The sequence below is a fragment of the Tenrec ecaudatus genome, chromosome 18, assembly GCF_050624435.1.
Source record: "Tenrec ecaudatus isolate mTenEca1 chromosome 18, mTenEca1.hap1, whole genome shotgun sequence".
NCBI classification, from domain to species: Eukaryota; Metazoa; Chordata; class Mammalia; order Afrosoricida; family Tenrecidae; genus Tenrec; species Tenrec ecaudatus.
Window position 1 is genome coordinate 63409447 of NC_134547.1, and position 20827 is coordinate 63430273.

A 20827-nucleotide genomic window follows, 5' to 3' on the forward strand; every position below is an offset into this window, starting at 1 on the left:
CAGATGCTGATCAGCTTTCAGTGGAACCTCTGGTCTTAAATGGACTAAGATGAAAGGCCTGGCCAAATACTTCTGAGAATCAGCTCGTGAAAACCAGGTGAATCACAGCAGTTTGAACCTGCATCAGGGGATCCAGGTTCGAAGGCAGGCGATAGCGGCAGCAATGATTCTCCAACAAGAAGAGTTGCTGTGGAGAATGAGCTCAGCCAGGAATTGCTGTGCCCTTCTGGAGAGATAGCTCCTCGCTAGAACTTTTGGCATCTGGTATTCTCTTCATCCGGGTTTTTATATTTTCACTATCTCTGGATCACAATCATGATATAGAATTGATTTTTTTAAATTACATAAATCGCAAGGTAGTATAAACCTGAAGTTTGTCTTTATCATTCCACATTTTGCTTCCGAAAGGCATCCATGTATTCATTCGTTTTAAATCTTGTCTTCTTTCTACTCTTGGAAATCGGCCCAGAATGTTAGAGACAGAAAGAAGACACACCTGACAGCTTCACAGTGGCAGCTATGAAATCATTTGACCTCAGTTGTTTTGTCTTCTCCCACCCACCTTTCTTCTCTAGGCCCCCCTCCCTTTCTTTTTCTCCTGCTGTACTCGGGGTTTTGTTTTGTTTTGTTTTGAATACAAAGCAACAGTGGAAGAGGGAAAAAATGCAAAAAAGCTTTGAATGTAATGCTTTATCTTCCAGAGAAGAATATTTTTTTCCAGGAGCAGCTAATGTTGATTAGAAACAAGCTAAATGGGAAAGCCCCTGGGTGGGACAAAGTTAATCTACTTTGCTGCTAACTGAAAAGATGGAGGTTCTAGCCCACCCCGAGGCACCATGGAAGAGAAGCCTCGAGACGTTTTTCTAAAAAGTCAGCCCTACAGAACACTTCGGAGCATAGTTCTACCCCGACACACGCTGGGACACCAGGTGTCAGAGTCAACTCCCAGGCAACTAGTTGGTTTACAACTCACCTGGCAATCCTCACTTAGACAACATGGAAACTTTCACTGCCCAAGGTCACAGAGTCATTAAGAATATGCTATTCCTCCCGTTTATAATGTAAACTTCTTATTTACATAATAAATGTGGTAGTTTCATAATCTGTCCTCAATTTGAGCCTTTGGAGGGAAGGGGTGGAGTTTAGCCTGTCAGTCAGGTCGCAGATTGATGACCTCATTTAGAGGCGCTGAGGAGATAGATAGCTCACTGGAGGCGGGCCACACAAACACTTCCTGCGAGACATTACTGCCAATTAGCCTGATGGAGCTACGCTGATGCAGCCAGAGTCTTGGAGCCGAAGGATCCATATGGAGACCCTTGCTAGCCTGAGATGCTCACTCGGCCACTGGATCCACAAGACTTTCTGCCCACTGGCCTGTGATCTTCCTGCATTTGGAGTCACTGCATGTGTTTTGTGAGTCTGAAGAGGAATTTATAGACTAGTATCAGACATATGAGCTAATATCGGACTTATGGACTTGATCTTGACTGGGCTTGGAATATTTTCTCAATATTCAATTGCTCTCGTATATAAAGCTCTTTCTTATACACATATGAGTGTCTATGAATTTGTTTCTCTAATCTACCTGGCCTAACCAACATTTTTATGAAAAATGTAAGCATGCAGAGAAATTGAAAGAATTATAAACAGCCATCTAGCATTTACATTCACTAACATTTTGCTGTACTTACTTTATCATCAATCCATCCTTTTATTCATCTTCCATACCATCTTACTTGTGATGCATTCTTGAACGAGGTACAGATGTCAGTATAGCTCTCCACTAAGCACTTTAGCACGCAAGCCATGAACTTTTGTTGGTAGGTACTTTGAGTCAGTTCTATCTTATATGCACAACAGAAGGAAACCCTGCATGATTCCCTACCATTGTTACCATCACACCTTTAACAACCCCAAAATTGTAGCCACTGTGTCCATCCATCTCAGTGAAGGCTTTCTTCTTTAAAAAAAAAAAAAAAACTTTAAAAATGGTTCATCGAGTAAAAGTTCACAAATTAGTTTTATATTTAGCATTCCATACACATTTTGTTTTATGTCATTGATTGCAATTTCCACAATGTAATATTATCCCACTTCCTCCCTATGTTTCTTATTTTCATTCTTCCTTCTTTCCTACACTCCTTTAAACTAAATTATTTATATACACTGTATATACTTGAGTATAAGCCAACCTGAATATCAGCCAAGGCACCTAATTTTACCACAAAAACTGCATTAAAATGTGCTGGAAAACGGTGTGTGCATGAAGTCATACAGTATGATGACAATTATATATATAATGGTTGATTATTCTAAGATGTGCATACCTTGCTACTGTGATTGTTTCTGTTACAGAACTATCTATTGTTTGACTGAAAATTGAGCCATGGGAATGAGTTCCAGACCTGAAACTGCCTAAGGGCCATAGTCTTGGTGCATTATGAGTTTCTAGATGATCAGCAAGCCTGGTTTTTAAAAAAATTTTTTTAATGACTTTGAGTTTTATTCCATATTTTTGGTCACACTCTATGTACGATCTTGTTTCACATATCATACAGTTTAACATTCAATCGTATTAACGGCAGTTATACAATCATCATCAAAATCAGTTTCAGAACATTTTTCCCATACTCATTACTATTAGCTCCCCATTTCCCCCAACCTCCCCTGCCATGCCTCTAAGTTATTATTATTATTATTAAAAGATCATTTTATTGTGGCCTTTAAAACTCTTCTAACAACCCATACATCAATTGTATCGAGCACATTTGTGCATATGTTGCCATCACTCATTTCTAGACATTTCCTGTCTATTGAGCCCTTGTAGCAGCTCCTATTTTTCCCTGCCCTCCTCATGACCCCTTGATAAATGATAAATGATTATTTTCATATCTTACATGAACCACTGTCTCCCTTCCCCCATGGTTCTGTTGTTCATCCCACTGGAGGGGGAGGTATGGTTACATGTTGATCATTGTGATGGTTCCCCCTTCCTTCCTTTCCCTTCTCTCCCCTCCCCTCCCCTCCCCTCCCTATCCTTTTGGTATCACTCCTCCTAAGCCTATTCCTGGATTCCATGTGTCATGAGCTCTTGTCTCTTATGTGTACCTGTGTACATGCTCCAGTCTAGTCTGAAGTGAGAGGCAGCACTGGGGTCATGATAGTGAGGGGTGAGGAAGCCGCAGGAACCAGAGGAATAGTGTGTGTTTCGTTGGTGCTTTATTCCACCCTGGTTGACTCATCCCTTCTCTGTGAACCTTCTGTGGGGGGATGTCCAATTGTCCATAGATGAGCTTTGCGTGTCTGTTCCGACCCCTCTCATTCTCAACAATATGGTTTTTGTTTGTTTGTGCTACTTTTTAATATGATCTCTAGTAGGGCAATTGGGAGTGTTAGTTGGGTACCATCTAGTTCTTCTGACTCCAAGATCAGGGAGATTGCTATATGTGTGGTCTATTATTACACTGTACTACATTGAGTGTCACTGCTTTATTATTTCTTAAGGATAAATCAATAGTCGTGTTAAAAGTACATGCCCATTCCATGATGCTCACCTTCTGTAAGGTTTATACTAATATTACTGCCTACCTTGGTGTATGAATTTATTTCTCCACGGCTTTTCACCATTTTTAAGCTTGGTTTCATTACTTTTCTGTGGGCAGCTCCTTCAAATAGTTTTCCATTGAGTTTTCTTATCCTTTTCTATTGGTTTATTATTTCTCTTTAACACGCTTCTATCTATATTTGTGGCAACCCTACAGGCCAGGGTAGAACTGTCCCTGTGGGTTTCTGAGCCTGTAACTCTTTATGGGAGTAGAAAGCCTCATCTTTCTCCACTGGAGTTCCTAATGGTTTCGAAATGCTAACCTTGACATATAAACTCTCCTCATCAAATTGAAGGCAGTGAGAGTGTATGTATGTATGTATATATTCTATATATATACATATAGAGTATATAATCATTGTTATATATCAATATATCAAATAAATATGCAATATACTTACTATACATATATGTATTTGATATTTATCTATCAATATCTATATATCAAATAGATAAAAGAACAGAGCATTATTTTGAAGTGCCCTCATTTTGTTCTTTAACTTCACATTGTCTTTTGAGGATCAGCTTCATGCAGGCTGAACATGTAACTAGTATGTGCCCATCTGCACTACAGAGCCTCTTGGTCTGGTCAGGTGGGAGGAGCCAGCACGTCCTAGACACGTCAGCCCCTCCCCACGCTCCCTCGCCACCCCTCTCGGGGAGGAGCCAAAGGACGTTCGGTCGCGCTGGCGGACGCTACTTCCGGCACCACTACTGTTGCCATAGCGGCCGAGCGGCGAGTCTACGACTTGCGTAACGTCGGCGCACGTGACGCAGAGGGCGCGTGCGCGTGCGCGGTAGCAGGTCTTCGGCCTGGGGTAAGCGGACCGCAGGGGTGCGATCTGGAGCGGGGCGCTAACTCCCGGTGCCTCCCGGGCCGCAGCGGGCCACCTCCCTGCCAGGCTGCTGGGGGCGGCTCCTACTCGGGGAGCCCTCAGCCCGGGGAACAGCCTCGGAGCGGAAGTGAAGAACGGCCCCCTAGTGTAGTGGGCAGGTGGAGCGCAGCCTGCCGGACCCTCGGGGCTGAGGTGGGAGTGAGCGCAGGTAATCAGGCTCGAGTTCCGAGGCGGCCCTCCGTGACTTCTCAGTGGGTGGGCTGGGCTGGGCTGGGCTGGAACGGCATTTCCCTCTCTTCACGGCCTGGCCGCTAGAGTGGAGCGTGGGACTCGCGTCACTCTGTCACATACCAATCCCTCTGACACATGAGCCATTGTTTTCATAGCTGCTGGGAGGAAGAGTTGGCGAAAACAAGTGTAAAACTCCCTGTAAGTATGAGTTGCCGTGGAAACAACTTGTTGATGAGATTTTGGTGTAGGGTGAGGCCTGTGCATTTCTCAGCTATTCTTTTGGTGGCTTGGGGTCAGGGGCTTACAAAACTTCCTACCCGAGTCTGCAAAATAGGCATAGTAACACTCATGTAGAATTTCCATGCCTTGAAGCTCAGGAGTGAATGAGAGAGAGAACGAGGGAACACGTTCTGGAAAAAGTCCAGTGCACTCTAAATCACATCCATTTATTTTTCTCATGTATTGAAGTACTGAAAGTGAAGTGCATTTTTATGACGCATTCATAATCAAAGAGGTCACGGCCTGTCGTGCCAAGTGTGGTATCCCCGTTTCTCAAGTGCTTCCTTGTGTGCTACCCCTTTGGGGTGATAGAGGAGGAAACAAAACATAGATCCTGCCTTTGTGAAGTGTAGCCTTGAAGTTTGAGGAACATAAGCAATACACTCTTTATGTAAATTACTAAATTATATGTCAAAGGAAAGTCTCATGGAAAAAGTACAGCAAGATAAGAGACATTGGGAGTGCGAGATGCAGAGAAAATATTCGAGGGAACACATTGAAAAAAATACAGCATACCCTAAATCACACCCATTTGTTTTTATTTTGTTTATCACACCCATTTACTTATTTAAAGGAGGTGGAGGTATTCCTCAGGATACCTGGGGAAAGAGCATTACAGGCAGAAGGACTCTGAGCCATGTCAATAATTTAAAGTTGGAATGTTCCTGGTCTCCAGTGAGCAGTAAGAACACCTGTGTGGCTGGAGAAGAATGAGTAAGGAGTGCATAGTAGTAGTAGGAAAAGGAGCCCAGGTGACACACTGGTTAAGCTTTGCCACTAACCAGAAGGTCAGAAGTGTGAATCCATCTGCCCCTCTGCAAGACAAAAGACCTGGAGATCTGCTCTTGTCGACATTCTTTAATGAAACAACAACCACACACAGGTACTCTGTCCAGAGTTTCTGAGACTGTAAATCTTTCGGGGAGCATCCAGCCTTATCTTTCTACCACGAAGCCGCTGTTAAATTTGAACTGCAGACCTTGGGGTTAGCCTTGCCCACAGGTAACCTTATGGAGACAGTGCTATTCTAGTCTATAGGGCTGTTAGGATTGTATCCACTGGATGGTAGGAAAAAGGTTAAAGAAAAAGTGTGAGGATGGCGTTTAGAGATTTTGTGGTGTATTACAAGACCTTGTGGCATTTATTTTGTGTGAAATGGGGAGCCATTACAGGGTTTGAACAGAGTGAGGCCACAATCTGACTTTACAGCATTGCTCTTTCAGAGTAGACGCTTGGCCGGGTACACAGTAGAGGAGCTAAAAGTGACTGCAGCCAGTAGTCTGACAGGCTGGAGATGAATGAGAGACGGTGGTTGTATTAATGGATATTTGATAGTGCAACTTGTAATGTTTGGAGAAGTACATGTTCCATCATGCATTGCCAACCATATTGCTTCATGTATCACAGCAAAAGTACATCAGAAAGAGTAGTGGAATATTGAGTTACTTTTGTTTCTCTTTGAAGATTCTTACCTGTAGCTTAGGAAAGACTTAAGAACTGTAGCAATTAATTAGCATGTGGAGTTATTGACTAAAAATCATTTCTAACATAAAATATAAGTAACATCTAAAAATAGTTACAGTTTCTAATAAGAAGAACTTGTAATAAACTGACTTAGCCCATGTATAGAATTATAGTGAATTTGAACATATTTTTTCAGAAATCTATAATGTCTTAACAATACAAAAAGAATAAAGTTAGAAAAATATATTGATAAATTGTGTCAACCTGTTTTTTTGAAATTCATTAAATACTTTGGCAAATAAATGAGTAGCACTTGTTAATATTAGAAGTTTGCAAACTAGTAAACAGACTTGTTAATAATATAAAGATAAGGATAAAAAAGTGTTCTAAGGAATAATGCAGAGTAAATACTTAGCCTTTGCAAGATGATAATTTCGTTGTCATTTTTTCATGAAATTTAAAAAAAAGATTGTAGAATGCATTGAATATGATAAATAAAGGTAAAAATGACAAACCAAAGCTTTTATGGATTAGCTTTACACTAACCAAACCCACTGCTGTGTAATTGATTCTGGCTCACAGCAACCCATTCCCTTGTCATACTCATTACTCTTATCTACTAGAGTTTAAAACTTCCCAGCTCTTGCCACTAACCCATAACTCCGTTCTCTTGTATAGTGTGAGAACACAGTTTTAGAATGTAGGGTGATTATCTGAAATCTGTATATTTCAGTAAGGACGTCACTTCAGTTTAAAATTCTCTCAAAATGTGTTAAGTTTCAGTGACAAGAAGTAGTAATAATTTTAATAGTGTAAGCATGGAGTTCAGGATTTTACTTTGTGGTTGTCTGAGCAGACCAGATAAAGGCATGCATATGTAGTTACATGTCAGTGTGACTGACAGGTCAATTTCAGCAGGAAGCTAGCCACTCAGAAAAAGCACAGCATTTAAGCAGAATTGTGATGAATGTTCATTGGTGGCCAAAGCAGTTCATTGGTGCCATCAAAACACTGAGTGAAAAAGAGTGAAATCTGGACAGAGGGGCTATTGAGCCATCCTGGTAAGGGGGTAAATGGGTGCTGGCAGAGAGGCCTGGTCTAGAGATCCCAACCTAGAGGGAGGTTGGGGGGGGACAGAGGAAACAAAAGAAAGTGGGGGGACATGTCACAGCCCTTAGAGGAGCTGCTAGATGTGTTAATATGAACAGCCATAAACTGTTGGCACTCCTTTGTATATACTTTTTATATGCTAGCTTGCTTTAAGATCATCTTTAAAAATGTTAATAGAGATGTAATTTGTATAAGGCCCTTAGGACACTGTAAGGGGCAGAGCTGGAACTTGAACCCGGTCCTTGGCTGTGAAAGCCTGTGTGCTTTCTTTGCAGTGTTTGTCATGAATATGATCAGGTGTGCTGCCAGCGTCACCCATAGTAAACTTGATTTATTTAATTATGTGTTTTCTTTTCCTAGATTTTAATCTAATTTGAAAATGAATAAGTGCAAAAAACCACCAATTCATCCGATAGGAAGTCCTGAAGCGTTCAGCCCAGATGTTCTTGCTGACATTGTTGAACTCTTTGGCAAGAACTTTTCTTATGGCAAGCCACTTAATCACGAATGGCAGTTACCAGATCCCAGTGAGATTTTCACTAGTAACCACACAGAATTTCACTCATTTCTTGATTTGAAGAACTCACTGAATGAAGTAAAAAACCTATTGAGCGATAAGAAACTTGATGAGTGGCATGAACACACCTCGTTCACTAATAAAGCTGGAAAAATAATTTCTCATGTGAAGAAATCGGTGAATGCTGAACTTTGTACTCAAGCCTGGTGTAAGTTTCATGAGATTTTGTGCAGCTTTCCACTTATTCCGCAGGAAGCATTTCAAACCAGAAAACTGAATTCTCTACACCTCTGCGAAGCACCTGGCGCTTTTATCTCTAGTCTCAACCACTACTTAAAATCCCATCAGTTCCCCTGTGAGTGGAGTTGGGTAGCCAATACCTTGAATCCATACCACGAAGCAAATGATAATCTCATAATGATTATGGATGATCGGCTTATTGCAAATACTTTACATTGGTGGTACTTTGGCCCAGACAACACTGGTGATATCATGTCCCTGAAGTACCTGCTGGGACTTCAGGATTTCACAAGCAGCATGGCTACCATTCACTTGGTCACTGCGGATGGGAGTTTTGATTGCCAAGGGAACCCAGGTGAACAGGAAGCTTTAGTGTCTTCTTTGCATTACTGTGAAGTTGTCACTGCTCTGATGACTCTTGGAAGTGGTGGCTCTTTTGTCCTGAAGATGTTTACTTTGTTTGAACATTGTTCCATAAACTTGATGTATCTGCTGAACTGTTCCTTTGACCAAGTCCATGTTTTCAAACCTGCTACTAGCAAGGCGGGAAACTCAGAAGTCTATGTAGTCTGTCTCCACTATAGAGGAAGGGAGGCCATCCATCCTCTTTTGTCAAAGATGATGCTGACGTTTGGGACCGAAATGACCAGCCAAGCTCTCTTTCCCCATAGTGCGATCCCTGAGTCTTTTCTTCAAAGACATGAGGAATGTTGCATGTTCTTTCATAAATACCAGCTAGAGACAATTTCTGAGAACATCCGTCTGTTCGAGTGCATGGGAAAAGAGGAACAGGCCAAGCTCAGTAATTTAAGGGACTGTGCTGTGCAGTATTTCATGCAGAAGTTTCAATTGAAGCCGCTGTCCAGAAATAACTGGCTAGTAAAAAGGTCTAATATTGGTTGTAGTACAAATACAAAATGGTTTGGCCAGAGGAACAGGTATTTTAGAACCTATAATGAAAGGAAGATGCTAGAAACACTTTCATGGAGAGAGAAAGTGGCTAAAGGATACTTCAATAGGTGGGCCGAAGAACATGCTACTTATAATCCCGGGCAAAGTTCTGTTCTAGAAGGGAGTGGTTCTAACCTTGACTGCCACCTGTGGCACATTTTAGAGGGAGAGAAGCTGCCCAAGGTGAAGTGCTCTCCTTTCTGTGACGGAGAACATTTAAAGACTCTTAATGAAGCAATTGAAAAGTCATTAGGAGGGGTTTTGAATTTGGATTTCAAATTGAGGCAAAACCAGCAACACTATTGTCCCTGTCATGTTTTTTCCGGAGAGCTGATATTTTCGGAGCTGCTGAGCCTTACCGAATGCCTTCAGGATGAGCAGGTTGTGGGACCCAGCAACCAAATAAAGTGCCTGCTTGTGGGTTTGCCAACTCTCCATGAATCCACAATGAAAGTCCCATTGGAAGTTCGTTTCCTGGAATCGGATGAACTGTTGACTTTCAGCTGCTCGTTGCTTCATGATGGCGATCCGAAATACCAGCAGTTATTTTTAGACTGCATTCTGCGCTCACTGCAGCAGCTTCATCCAGGAGATGTGTTGATGTTGCCTATACTTTCATGCTTCACTCGGTTTATGGCGGGTGTGGTCTTTGTGCTGCACAGTTGTTTTAGATTCATCACATTTTCTTGCCCCATACCCTCTGAGCCTTTGAAGAGTTGTGCGATCCTGCTGTGTGTTGGCTTTCAGGGCCTTCCAAATCCAGTTTTCCAGTATCTACAGAACGTGAATGAGCTGTTGAACACGTTGCTCAGCTCTGCTGCATCTCAACAGGTTTTACAGTTCGTGCCGATGGAGGTGCTCCTTCAAGGGGCACTACTTGATTTTTTATGGGATTTGAATGCTGCCATTGCTAAAAGACATTTGCATTTGATTATTCAAGGAGAAAGAGATGAGAACAATCACCTTGAGTTACAGAATTGAGCGTATCCTTTCTGAGGTTCAGCCATAGCTTCTTACAGTGTGTAATGTTGTTCCATCTGTTTGCTCTATTAATTTGAAACCCTGGCAATTTAACTTTGCAGCGAGGCTACCTTGTATCATTCTGGATCACCACAGGTAGTTCTGACCTCGGACATATGCACAGCCCCAGGCATACGGTTCTTTAGAATCTGTGCAGCGACGATATTCAACCTCTAAATAAGAGCGGAGGTGGGTGTCAGCGTGGGGTGGACACACCCATGTTGCAAACACAGTTTAATTAATCTGATTTATCAATTTGAAATTTACCTGTGCCTTCATTTACCTGTGTCCCCAGCCCCAACTAGTTTAGTCTCAACAGATTCTTTTTTCCGTGTGGCATAATGGGTGATGCTGTTAATAACTTCATTCAGATCACTATGTAAAGAGATGAAGTTACCCCGCAGACTGTGTGCCTTAAATTTAATCTGTGAATTCCAGATGACTCATTTTGCTAGATTTCTTGATATGTGCCATTCATTGCCTTCAACCATTGACCCAGTTTATTTTGTTTCAAATGCTGGTAGAATACTGCTTCATGAATATTTTATTAACCACAACCATGCAACAAATAGGTTACTAGGACAGCTTGAAACCAAAGATCATGTTTAAAACAATGGAAAATTGTTTGCTGTGTTCAATCTACTCCTGAATCATGAAAAGCTTTATGTAGCAATGCAGTAGAAAATTTTAAACTTTTAGGTAATAATCTGGAAACTAAAGGATTTTTTGAAATTGCAAAATAGTGACAGATGAATGTAGTGAACAAAATGACTACTCAGTGGGGGGAGGGTGGGAAGAAAACTCTCAGAACGATGGCTCAGCCTTTAAGCATTCCAAAAGCCTGTACTAGTGATCTCTTTTGATAACAAAATAGCACTTTACCAGGAAGATTAACCAGGAAAGTTATTTTATGAAGCTACATTTGAGTCATTTTCATTTGTGTGTATTTGACAATGTACTATGAGCTTTAGTGACAAACTTATGATCTACCTTGAAGCTCCACAAAATGAAGAATATATTGTCATGTGCTTTTAGGCATTTTTATTAGTTACGTGAAAAATAGATGTATTGTTGCATATTTGGTTGATAAAATCTGAGAATTTTTTCATGTTCTTTGATGTGTTGAGTTCCATTATAGGTTTCATGAATAAAATAAAGACGAATGTTTTTATCCTTTCTCCAAAAGAATCACGTAGTTAAAATGTAACTTAGTAGTTATAATACTAACTAACAAGGGTAGTTAAAAATGTAATTTAGGAGCAGACTTTCTGTGTATTATTGCTACAGAATCATAGAAACCTCTATAAAGCAAAAAGACCCACATGGGAATCTTGTTATTTCTTAGTATTTCCTGTATCTAGGTCTTTATACTTTTTAAAACAATTTTTTAAATTGTGAATTAGTTGAATATTTAGTTCAGATTTTTTTTGTATTCAGCAGTTTAAACTCCTTATGCCCTAATAGCTTATTCTCCCCGCTCCCCTTTTCTCCCTCTTGTGTATTGCTGCCTTCCCCTTCAAGTTGGTTCCTGTCAAAACTCTAGTCTATTACTTCTTCTTCCCTTCCTCAAAATCCTCCCCTTGGTAACCTCCAAAGTCTGTTCCCTGTGGCGTAAGGAAGCTTTTGACTTTGCCCCCTTTGTAACAGTGGCCTTAAGTAACATCTATCCTTTTGTGATTGACTAGTTTCAGGAAGCGTGATGTTCTCCAGATACAACCATGCCTGGAGGTGCTTCTTGGTTTCATCATTGTTTTTCAGTGATACTTATTATTCCATTATGTGTGTGTACTTAAGTTTTTTTCAATCCATTCTTCCACTGATAGGCATTTAGGTTGTGTCCATCTTCTTGCTATTGTGAACAGTGCTACAGTGAACTTGGGGGTGCATACATTCATGCTGTGATTCTTCTTAAGGATATGTTACCAGCAGAGGTATTTGTAGGTCTTAGGAAATTTCTTTTTCCAATTGTTTAAGGTAGCTCCATATCGCTTTCCACAGTAGATATACTTATGTACAGTCACACCAGCTGTGTGAAGAATCCAATCCCTACACCCTTTCCAGTGTTTGTTGTTACAGTTTTTAAAATTTGGTTCTCATGGTCGGTGTCATGGCTAGTGATCACGAGTGTTCTTCGTGTTTTCGGCTGTTTGGGCGTCATCTTTTGGTGAACTCTTAAGGAGAAGACTTTTTTAAAGAATAGTTTGAAAGAGTTATTTCCTCTCATTTGTGTTCATTAAAATTTAGACCCTAATATTATTTATGAGAGGCATTAAGGACTTGAAGGAGGCATAGATTTAATTCTTGCCAGAGTAAATGTAGAGGCCTGGCAGTAGACTTCTGAGGGAAATCTCTTTTCCATTGATGATTTACAGAAACTCCTTTTTGAAAGAGAAGGAAGGAAAAATGTATAAAAGATTGAAAAAAGTAGGGAACAGTAAGGTGGTTTGTGTAGTTTATTAAAGTTTTTGCTCTTCCCCCACCCCCTTACATTTTTAAATTGAGGTGGTTTTTTTTTAAACTTAATTGTGATGCTTTGGGGAGTTTTTAGCAGCCAAATATTCTAAGCTTTACAAATGTATTTCTTAAAAACTTGAGAAAGAGACCTTTCTCTCTTAATTTTAATTTCTTTGCACTTGTGGATGCTACCAGCCTTTATCTGACCAGCACCTATGGCTTCTTTTATGATTCTGAGTTTTCCATCTTATCCTCCCACTCTATCCAGGATCTGAGGAGCCCTAGTGGTGGTGTGGTGACACGTTAGACACATTGGTCTACAGGTTGACAGTTTGAAACCACCAGCAAGCTCTGTGGGAGAAAGATGGAACTTTCTACTCCTGCAAACAGTGAACGTTTCAGAAACTCACAGGGGCAGCTCTACCCTGGCCGATAGGGCTTCTGTGCGTATTGACTTGAGGGCAGCGAGTGTGAGTTTTGGTTTATCCAGGATCTTACAGTTTGATCCCTTTCGGGACAATTGGTAGTGGTATCTGGGCCGCCATCTAGTTCTTCAGGTCCCAGGATCAGGGAGACTGTTTGTGTTTTCCATTACTCAGTTGAACTCATTGTTTTGATGTGACTTTGATTTCCAGGACTTTTCTTTCCTTTGGATAGGGCGACATCAGTAGTTGGATATTAGATGGCTGCTTGTGAGCTTTTAATGAGCCTAGTTGTTACTATTTGAGCATTACTTTAAGCAGTGTGTGTGTGTGTCTGTCTGTCTGAGAAGGAGCTCATTTTTCTACCAGGATTGTAAACTCACCAAGGACAGGTATTGTGCCTGTGGTAGAAAGATTTTATGTGATTATTTTTATAAAAATTTTTCAAATGTATGAAATGATAAGGTTATATGAGGAAATTTTTAAAAATTCATGGGATTTTTTTCCTTTAAAATTCCTTTAAAAAAAGGAATGAAAATATAATTAAGTTTTTCCACCAACGTTTAGAAGCCCTTTTGAACTTACCCACATGTACTCTTATCCAAATTCCATTATTGTTTTAATAAGGTATTTAGAAGTAAAGTCAGGAAAATACATATGTATTTCCAACAAATAAGGAAGGACTTTGTCCCATCTACAAGTTTACTCATTATCACCCAATGCTTCTGTCATGTTCAAATTTTCCAAATCGTCTCAAATAATGCCCTTTTACACTTTATTTGTTCCACTAAGGTTCACATACTGCATTTACTTAATATCTCTTAAGTCTCTATCAGTTATTTCCCTTCTCTCTACCGACTCCCAACATCGCTGGCACTTTCTTTTCCATGGCATTTTCATTGTCAAAGTACTGGCCACTTTTCCTGTCGCCTTTTCCACATTACGGATTTGGACGATTATTCTGATTGTCATTTTCTCCGTGCCACATATTTTCTGTAAATTGGCAGTTAGACGTAGAGGATTGATTGTTTTTGGCAAGAATCTTTTATAAGTGGTGACATCTACAAGGATAAGTCAAGAAGCACTGCTAAAAAATCATAGTAATCTTTATTAAATACAAATCTTAAAACGTGAAGCTGTTGTTTCGTGACTTGTCTTCCAGCTAGGTGGGCACACTTCTGTAGGCAGAGGAACGCCTACAGAACTCGGTGGCCTTTGGTTTACACTGGGTTCACATGGCAAGGTCTGGGTTATCAAGTCGCAGGAAAAGTTGGTGCTAAAGCAAGCTTCAATGGCTGCTGAAGTCTTTTGGTTTGGGTTGTAGTTTAAGTATCTTTAGGAACTTTAAAATGATGGTTATATAAAGGGTTTCAAAACGTGGAATTAAAAGATAAAAGTTTTGCTCTTTTCCGTGGCGTCACGGAGGTGGTCGGCTGCTTCACCATGAAGCTGAACATCTCCATCCCAGCCACTGGCTGCCAGAAACTCATTGAAGTGGACGATGAACGCAAACTTCGCACCTTTTATGAGAAGCGAATGGCCACGGAGGTCACCGCGGAGGCGCTGGGCGATGAATGGAAGGGCTATGTGTCGTCCGCATCAGCGGCGGGAATGACAAGCAAGGTTTTCCTTGGTGGGTCAAGACACCACAGCCGTGTCCACCTGCTGCTGAGTAAGGGGCACTCCTGCTACAGACCACGGAGAACTGGGGAGAGGAAGCGCAAATCTGTCCGGGGTTGCATTGTGGATGCCAATCTGAGCATTCTCAACTTGGTTATTGTAAAGAAAGGGGAGAGAGATATCCCAGTTCTGAATGACACAACTGTGCCTTGTCGCCTGGGGCCCAAAGAGCCGGCAGAATCCGCAAACTCTTCAATATCTCTAAAGAAGATGACTTCCGCCAGTACATTGTGAGAAAGCTCCTTTGAACAAAGAGGGCAAGAAACCCAGGACCAAAGTGCCCAAGATTCAGCATCTTGTGACTCCGCGGGTCATTGCCCTGAAGAAGCAGCGCACCAAGAAAACCAAGGAGGAGGCCGCCTAATATGCCAAGCTTTTGGCCAAGAGAACAAAGAAGGCCAACGAGAAGCGGCAGGAGCAGATTGCCAAGCGACGGAAGCTGTCCTCGCTAAGGGCTTCCACCTCCAAGTCTGAGTCCAGTCAGAAATGAAAGAGCCTGGAATAAATAAGCTCATCTAGTGGGAAAAAAAAGATAAAAGTTTTGTACTTCCATGGCACACTGTTCCAGTTTCGTCCTGTGCATTTTCTGCTCAGATCCGGCACCATCCTGATTTTAGTAGACTGTCTAAAATCGAGTGGTCCCCTTATATAATAAAGGCTCCCTTATCCTTTAAAATTATCAAGGATCCCAGAGTTTTTATTATGGGAGTTATATCTATTGATATTCCCATGCCAGAATTTAAAACAAAAATAAAGTTTTATGAATTAATTTTTTAAAGCAAATGATAGGACTATTATGTAACTATAACATTTTTATAACTTGAAAGAAAAAATTAGAAACCTGGCATTTATATGTTTGCATCTCTCCATATCTTTATTGTCTAATACACTAATTCCATTATCTGCTTTTTCATTCTGTCTGTGGTATTTAAAGAAAATCTCACATGAGATGTGTAGTTGGGAAGAGAAGACATGCTTTAGTAACTTTTCCAGGTGCTCTTTGGATATTCTTTAATGGTAACACCAAAACTCAACAAGTAATAGTTTCTCAAAAGTTGTTTGTGGCATGGAATCTGAACTATATTAATGGCTTTTTTGTTCTGTTACACTAACATTCAATGGTCCCATCTTGCACTTTGAATGGGCCCTTTACACATGCATGATTTTGAAAACCCATGAATCTCTTTTTTAGAAAATGCAAGTTCACTTAGTTATTTAGTTCTTGCATATGTTGACACATTTTATTACACAGTAACAGAAAAATCACATTTTAAAAATACCATGTCTGATCTAATCAGAATCATCTAAGTATTGGGAAGCTGTCAAACTCAGGGTGGCAGACAAGAGTCTGAAACTAGTTTTTACTTGAATATTTGAATTTGATGTCAATAAATACTGTCAGTTGTTTTCCTTCAAGTGACAGCTCGGCTCACTTTATTAATCTTTGCGGAAATCTCTGCCAAAGACTCAAGTCTGAGTAACCATAGTTGATCTGCCGGTTCTTTCAAGTAAAAATAGTGTTTCATGAAAAATGGACAACTCCGTCGTCACCCACACGCTTTTCCTGGAGGCAGTCAGCCCTCTCTAGTAGTCAGCAGAAGTGCTGCTCCGGTGGGCCCTGTTGCACCACAGAGGGTATTGAAGCAACGTATCTTCAGGGTTGAGATTTAAGACCAGTTAAATTTTTACTACCAGTTAGGGACCATCACAAGGAAAAATAGCTGCTTTTTGTTTTTTTAAAATGAGTACAGTGAATACAGGGGTGCATTTTGGTGCCACTGCTGTACCTTTGCCCGGGGCTTTAGCCTTTAAGAGCGGGAAGTGCCTTACTTTCAGTGTGTGCTTGTAAAGATTGTAACCCATTTCATCTGCATTTGTCTCCTATCTTTACCTGTTTTATACATTTATCTCTGACTAGCTTAGTTTTAGGGGTCTGATATGTATAGTATTTAGAGTTGAATTTTTCTTTGAAGTCAGTCTAAAAACACTTTATTTTACTAGGTGCGTTAAGCTCAATCACATTTATTGTTTGCTTTTAAATCTATCAATCATATTTCATTATATGTATTTCTGAATACAATATATCTTATGATGTTAGCTGTCTTCCTTCTTTGCATTTAAACTTTTTCCTCCCTACCCCTTTCTTGTTTTAATACTTGGAACAAATGTGCAGACTTCTGTACTAGCATCTTTACATGTACCCACCACCACTGCTGCTGAGTCAATTTCTACTCCTATCAACACTTAACGCAATGCCATGCAGTGGGTGCCAAATTATAGCAACCCTATAGGAAGTTTGAATTGCCCCTCTGGGTTGCTGAGACTATAGCTCTTTATGGGAGCAGAAAGCCTGTCTTTATCCCGAGAGGGGGCTGGTGGTTTTAAACAGCTGAACTTGCAGTTAGCAGCCAGTGTATAACCTCTATACCATTGAGACTTGTCCAACAGTACACAATGTTGAAATTAGGTAGTAACCTATTCTTTCAGCATTTAATTTTAAATTATTTCATTTTAATACCTGTTATAATTTTCTATTTTTCATGTGCTTGCCTCTTTCCACCTTCTGACAGGTGTGCTTACTGACATGAAGGTGCCCTGGTGGTACAGCAGGTTGAGCATTGTGCCGTTAACCGACAAATTGGTGGTTCGAACCCATCAGCCACTCCACAGGGAAAGATGAGGCAGTCTGCTTACATAGACTGATGGGCTTGTAAACCCTGTGGAACAGTTCTACTCTGTAGGTTAGCTACGTACTCGCCCTGTGTAGCAACCTCTTTTTGAGGTTTGCCTCCTGTGGCCCCTCCCCATAGTGTCTGTACTATCCTGCTCCCTGTCCTTTTACCCAAAGCATTTTTGCTCCTCCCACTTTGGATTCAACTCCCAACAGCTCTTCCTCAGATTGGGGCCGTATCTTTTATTAAGAGAGGTTTTAAGATACTTGAGAGTGTTTTGGGTTTTTTTGAGAAAGTCTTAAAGGGTTTAGCATACCCTGGCAACCTCATATTCCTTCGAGCACTCCCCCAAGACAGAGATGAGGCTTTCTGGTCTGTAAAAATTGACAGCCTTGGAAACCTACAGGGGAAGTTCTACTCTGTCCTGTAGAGTTGCTCCGAGTCAGAATTGATCTGATGGCAGCAAGGTTTTTGTTTTTCTTTGACTGCTTCTCTGACTTTTAATACTTACTTGAAAATTGAACCTATGAAGTCTTCCGCTTCCATCTGTTGTTTTTGAGAGTTTCATATTTAGATTTGGATTCTATGGGGGTGAGATGAATTATTGACTGTTTCTTGTTTGGGGCTCTTTCTCTATTCCCCGTGCAGATGCTGGTTCTGCCAGGGTCTTGATACTGCCCTTGATCTGATGCTACAGCTACGCACACAGACCTACGCCTGGAAGGGACTATTTTATCACTAAGTGTTATCAAAGATGTTGGTGATGATTTTTTTTCCGTTTGTTACCCTAATTGCTCTGTTTTGGTAAGAGAATTTTAGGAAGTTCAGTGGGTAAGCTGTTACTACCATCTTGACTTGGCTAAAACCCTGGATATCTTTTTTTCCCCCGTTTCTCCCCTTCTCCATCCCCCCCCCCCCCTGCTCCCTTAATTGTGGTGAAAACCTAGTCACAAAACAATCACGAACACAAATTCCACATTTGTAGCTCAGTGACAGTGACTGCATTGTATCATCAGTATCACTCTTCCAACCAAAACCAAACTCACTGCCAGCCATCGGGAGGATTCCAACTCACAGTGACCCAACACGACCAGATAGAACTGCCTCTCTGGGTTTCTAAGACTAAATCTCTTTACAGAATTAGAGAGCCTCTCCTCTGGAGCAGCTGGCTGACCTTGCGGTTAGTAACCCACTGTGCCCACCAATACGAACACGACAGTCGTGTCTCAAACAAAAGCCTCCTCTTCCCCACCCCACCCCCCACTTCTGGTTATCATTAATCATCTTTGGTTTCTTTATAAAAGTTCACAGAAAAAAAGGAATGAAAAGATAATGAAATTTTCCCACAAATTTTTTGCTTATTTTATATGTGTGACTATATATTTGTCCTTTTGAAACAATAGATAATGATCTATTGCTCTGATATACACTGACAGTTTTATTGGCATATAATTCATGTATCATACAATTCAATGGTTTAAGTATACCTTAAAAGTTTTACAGTTACCACAATTTTAGAATATTTTCTTAATTTTCATAACATTATTAGCTCACCATTACCACCCAACTTTTTGCTATAACTCAATCCAGTTCTGTCTTTATGGATTAACTAGCCTGGATTTCATATAAAGTCATACAAAAAAAAAACCCAACCAAACAAAACCAACGATAAAATAAAACTCAGAAAAATCTCAATCCAAGAAAAAGCAAAGGTAATAAAAACTAGAAAAAAAATTTTTTTAATGGGTTAAACGGGTAAACAAATTTGCTAAATTTTGCCCTAGCTATATCTGCAGTAATCCACGTTCAGTGTACTTGTCTGAGGCCAAGATTATTCACATCCCTAGTCAATGGTCTGAGGGAGGCGTAATCCACATGAGGAATCTTTCAAATTGACTTTGGGCTTTCACTGTCATCCATAACTTTCTGGACACTGGGTACTCCAGTACAGTTCCCTTCTCTGATTTTAGATTTTGTTATGTAAAATCCTTGGATCACACAGACTGCCATGCTCCTTCCAGGTAGACTTAGCTGATGGCACACTTACATGGCTGCTTGTTTCAAGACAAGCCTTTAAGACTCCAGGGTACCACCTGATTTCATTAACACACTTTGCTGATAACTCCATGAAGGTAAATATTAAGCATGGCCACATTGAACTGATTGTTAAATAAAGGCTTACAATTAACGGAGAGCTCAAAACCTATTTGTATATCTAAAGTTTATATAGATCCCTGGTCTACTCTACAGGAAGCATTATCAGCTTATTGAAAAATAATCTAACCTCCATGAGACATTTGGTAATTCTAATGTTTGTCATTTTGTGGCATTTTGCTCAGTATGATGTTTTCAAGGTTTCTGGATGCTGTTTGAATTATAGTCAGTAGTGCCTGCGGTCTGCTGCAGCATCGTGCTCTCCTGCTGTGTTGTACACTCTGATCATTTGTTCCCAATGTTTTCCTGGAACCGTGGCTAAGCATGGGACTCTGGAGTCAGCATCTCTAGGTTCTGTTATCCATTGTCTGTGTAATTTTAGGGAAATTATTTAAATTTTCTGAGCCGAGATTCCTTGTATGGAAAATAGGAATAATTAAAATAAACACCCTTTCAGAACTTTTATCAGACTGCTTATAAGGCACAACCACTGATAGGAAGAGGCTAATTGGTAGTATCTCCTATAATGGTCACTATCACTGACCTTGGAGAATAGACAGAGAGCCAGGCATTTGATAGTGGTCTTTCTAGACTAATCTTACTAGAGGGCTCCAATCCTCTAAACTCACATGTTATTGCTAGGTGCTGTCAAGTTGCTTTGGACTCACAGAAAGCCTATGTACAACAGAATGGAACATCGCCCAGTCCCGCATACAGTTAGTTACTCTGTGTATCCACTTATTGCAGTTATTGTTAGCCCAGTGTTGCAGCCACTGTCAATCCCTCTTGTTAAGTGTCTTCTTTTCACGGTCCCTCCACTTTACCAAGCTTATAGCAAGTATTTTAAAATTCACATAGCACTTTTTAATGGACTTTGGAGCATACTGTACATGTATCCTGACATGTAATTTAAAAAAACGTATCACCAAAGAAAGGGACTATCTAGGGCAGGTACAATAATGTACGTTAGGGTAGCTGTTTCTGCAGTTACCCATTGACCTTGGATTAGCACCCTGAGGCACATACCATTTCTCAAAGTGTAGTCTATGGTCACTTGATTCACAATTACCTGTGGTACTTTAAAAAAGTAGACTCAGACCCTACTTTTTGCTTGGCCACACAGGTTCTTATGGGACCAACTCTTTCTGGGAAAAAAAAAAAAAGAACAGTTATCCAAAGACTAAAGAGTA

General features: G+C 40.6%; 1 protein-coding gene and 1 pseudogene across 3 annotated transcripts; both read left to right on the top strand.

Moving 5' to 3' along the window:
• Positions 1–4302: 4302 nt before the first annotated feature.
• Positions 4303–11017, top strand: CMTR2 (cap methyltransferase 2). Of its 3 annotated transcripts, none has more exons than XM_075536326.1 (2): positions 4303–4425; positions 7888–11017. In XM_075536326.1, the coding sequence occupies exon 2, from the start codon at positions 7907–7909 to the stop codon at positions 10214–10216; it is 2310 nt and encodes a 769-aa protein (XP_075392441.1). In that variant the 5' UTR covers positions 4303–4425; positions 7888–7906; the 3' UTR covers positions 10217–11017. The 3 variants fall into 3 exon arrangements, with proteins under 3 accessions (XP_075392441.1, XP_075392439.1, XP_075392440.1); XM_075536324.1 differs by lacking the exon at positions 4303–4425 and adding an exon at positions 4432–4872; XM_075536325.1 differs by lacking the exon at positions 4303–4425 and adding an exon at positions 4432–4651.
• A 2861-nt stretch (positions 11018–13878) lies between these two features.
• On the top strand, positions 13879–16822 carry LOC142431407 (small ribosomal subunit protein eS6-like; annotated as a pseudogene).
• The last annotated feature ends 4005 nt before the right edge of the window (positions 16823–20827 follow it).

Coding starts and splice junctions, on each gene's coding strand:
- CMTR2 (XM_075536326.1), top strand. CDS start 7,907: ATGAATAAGTGCAAAAAACCACCAATTCATCCGATAGGAAGTCCTGAA.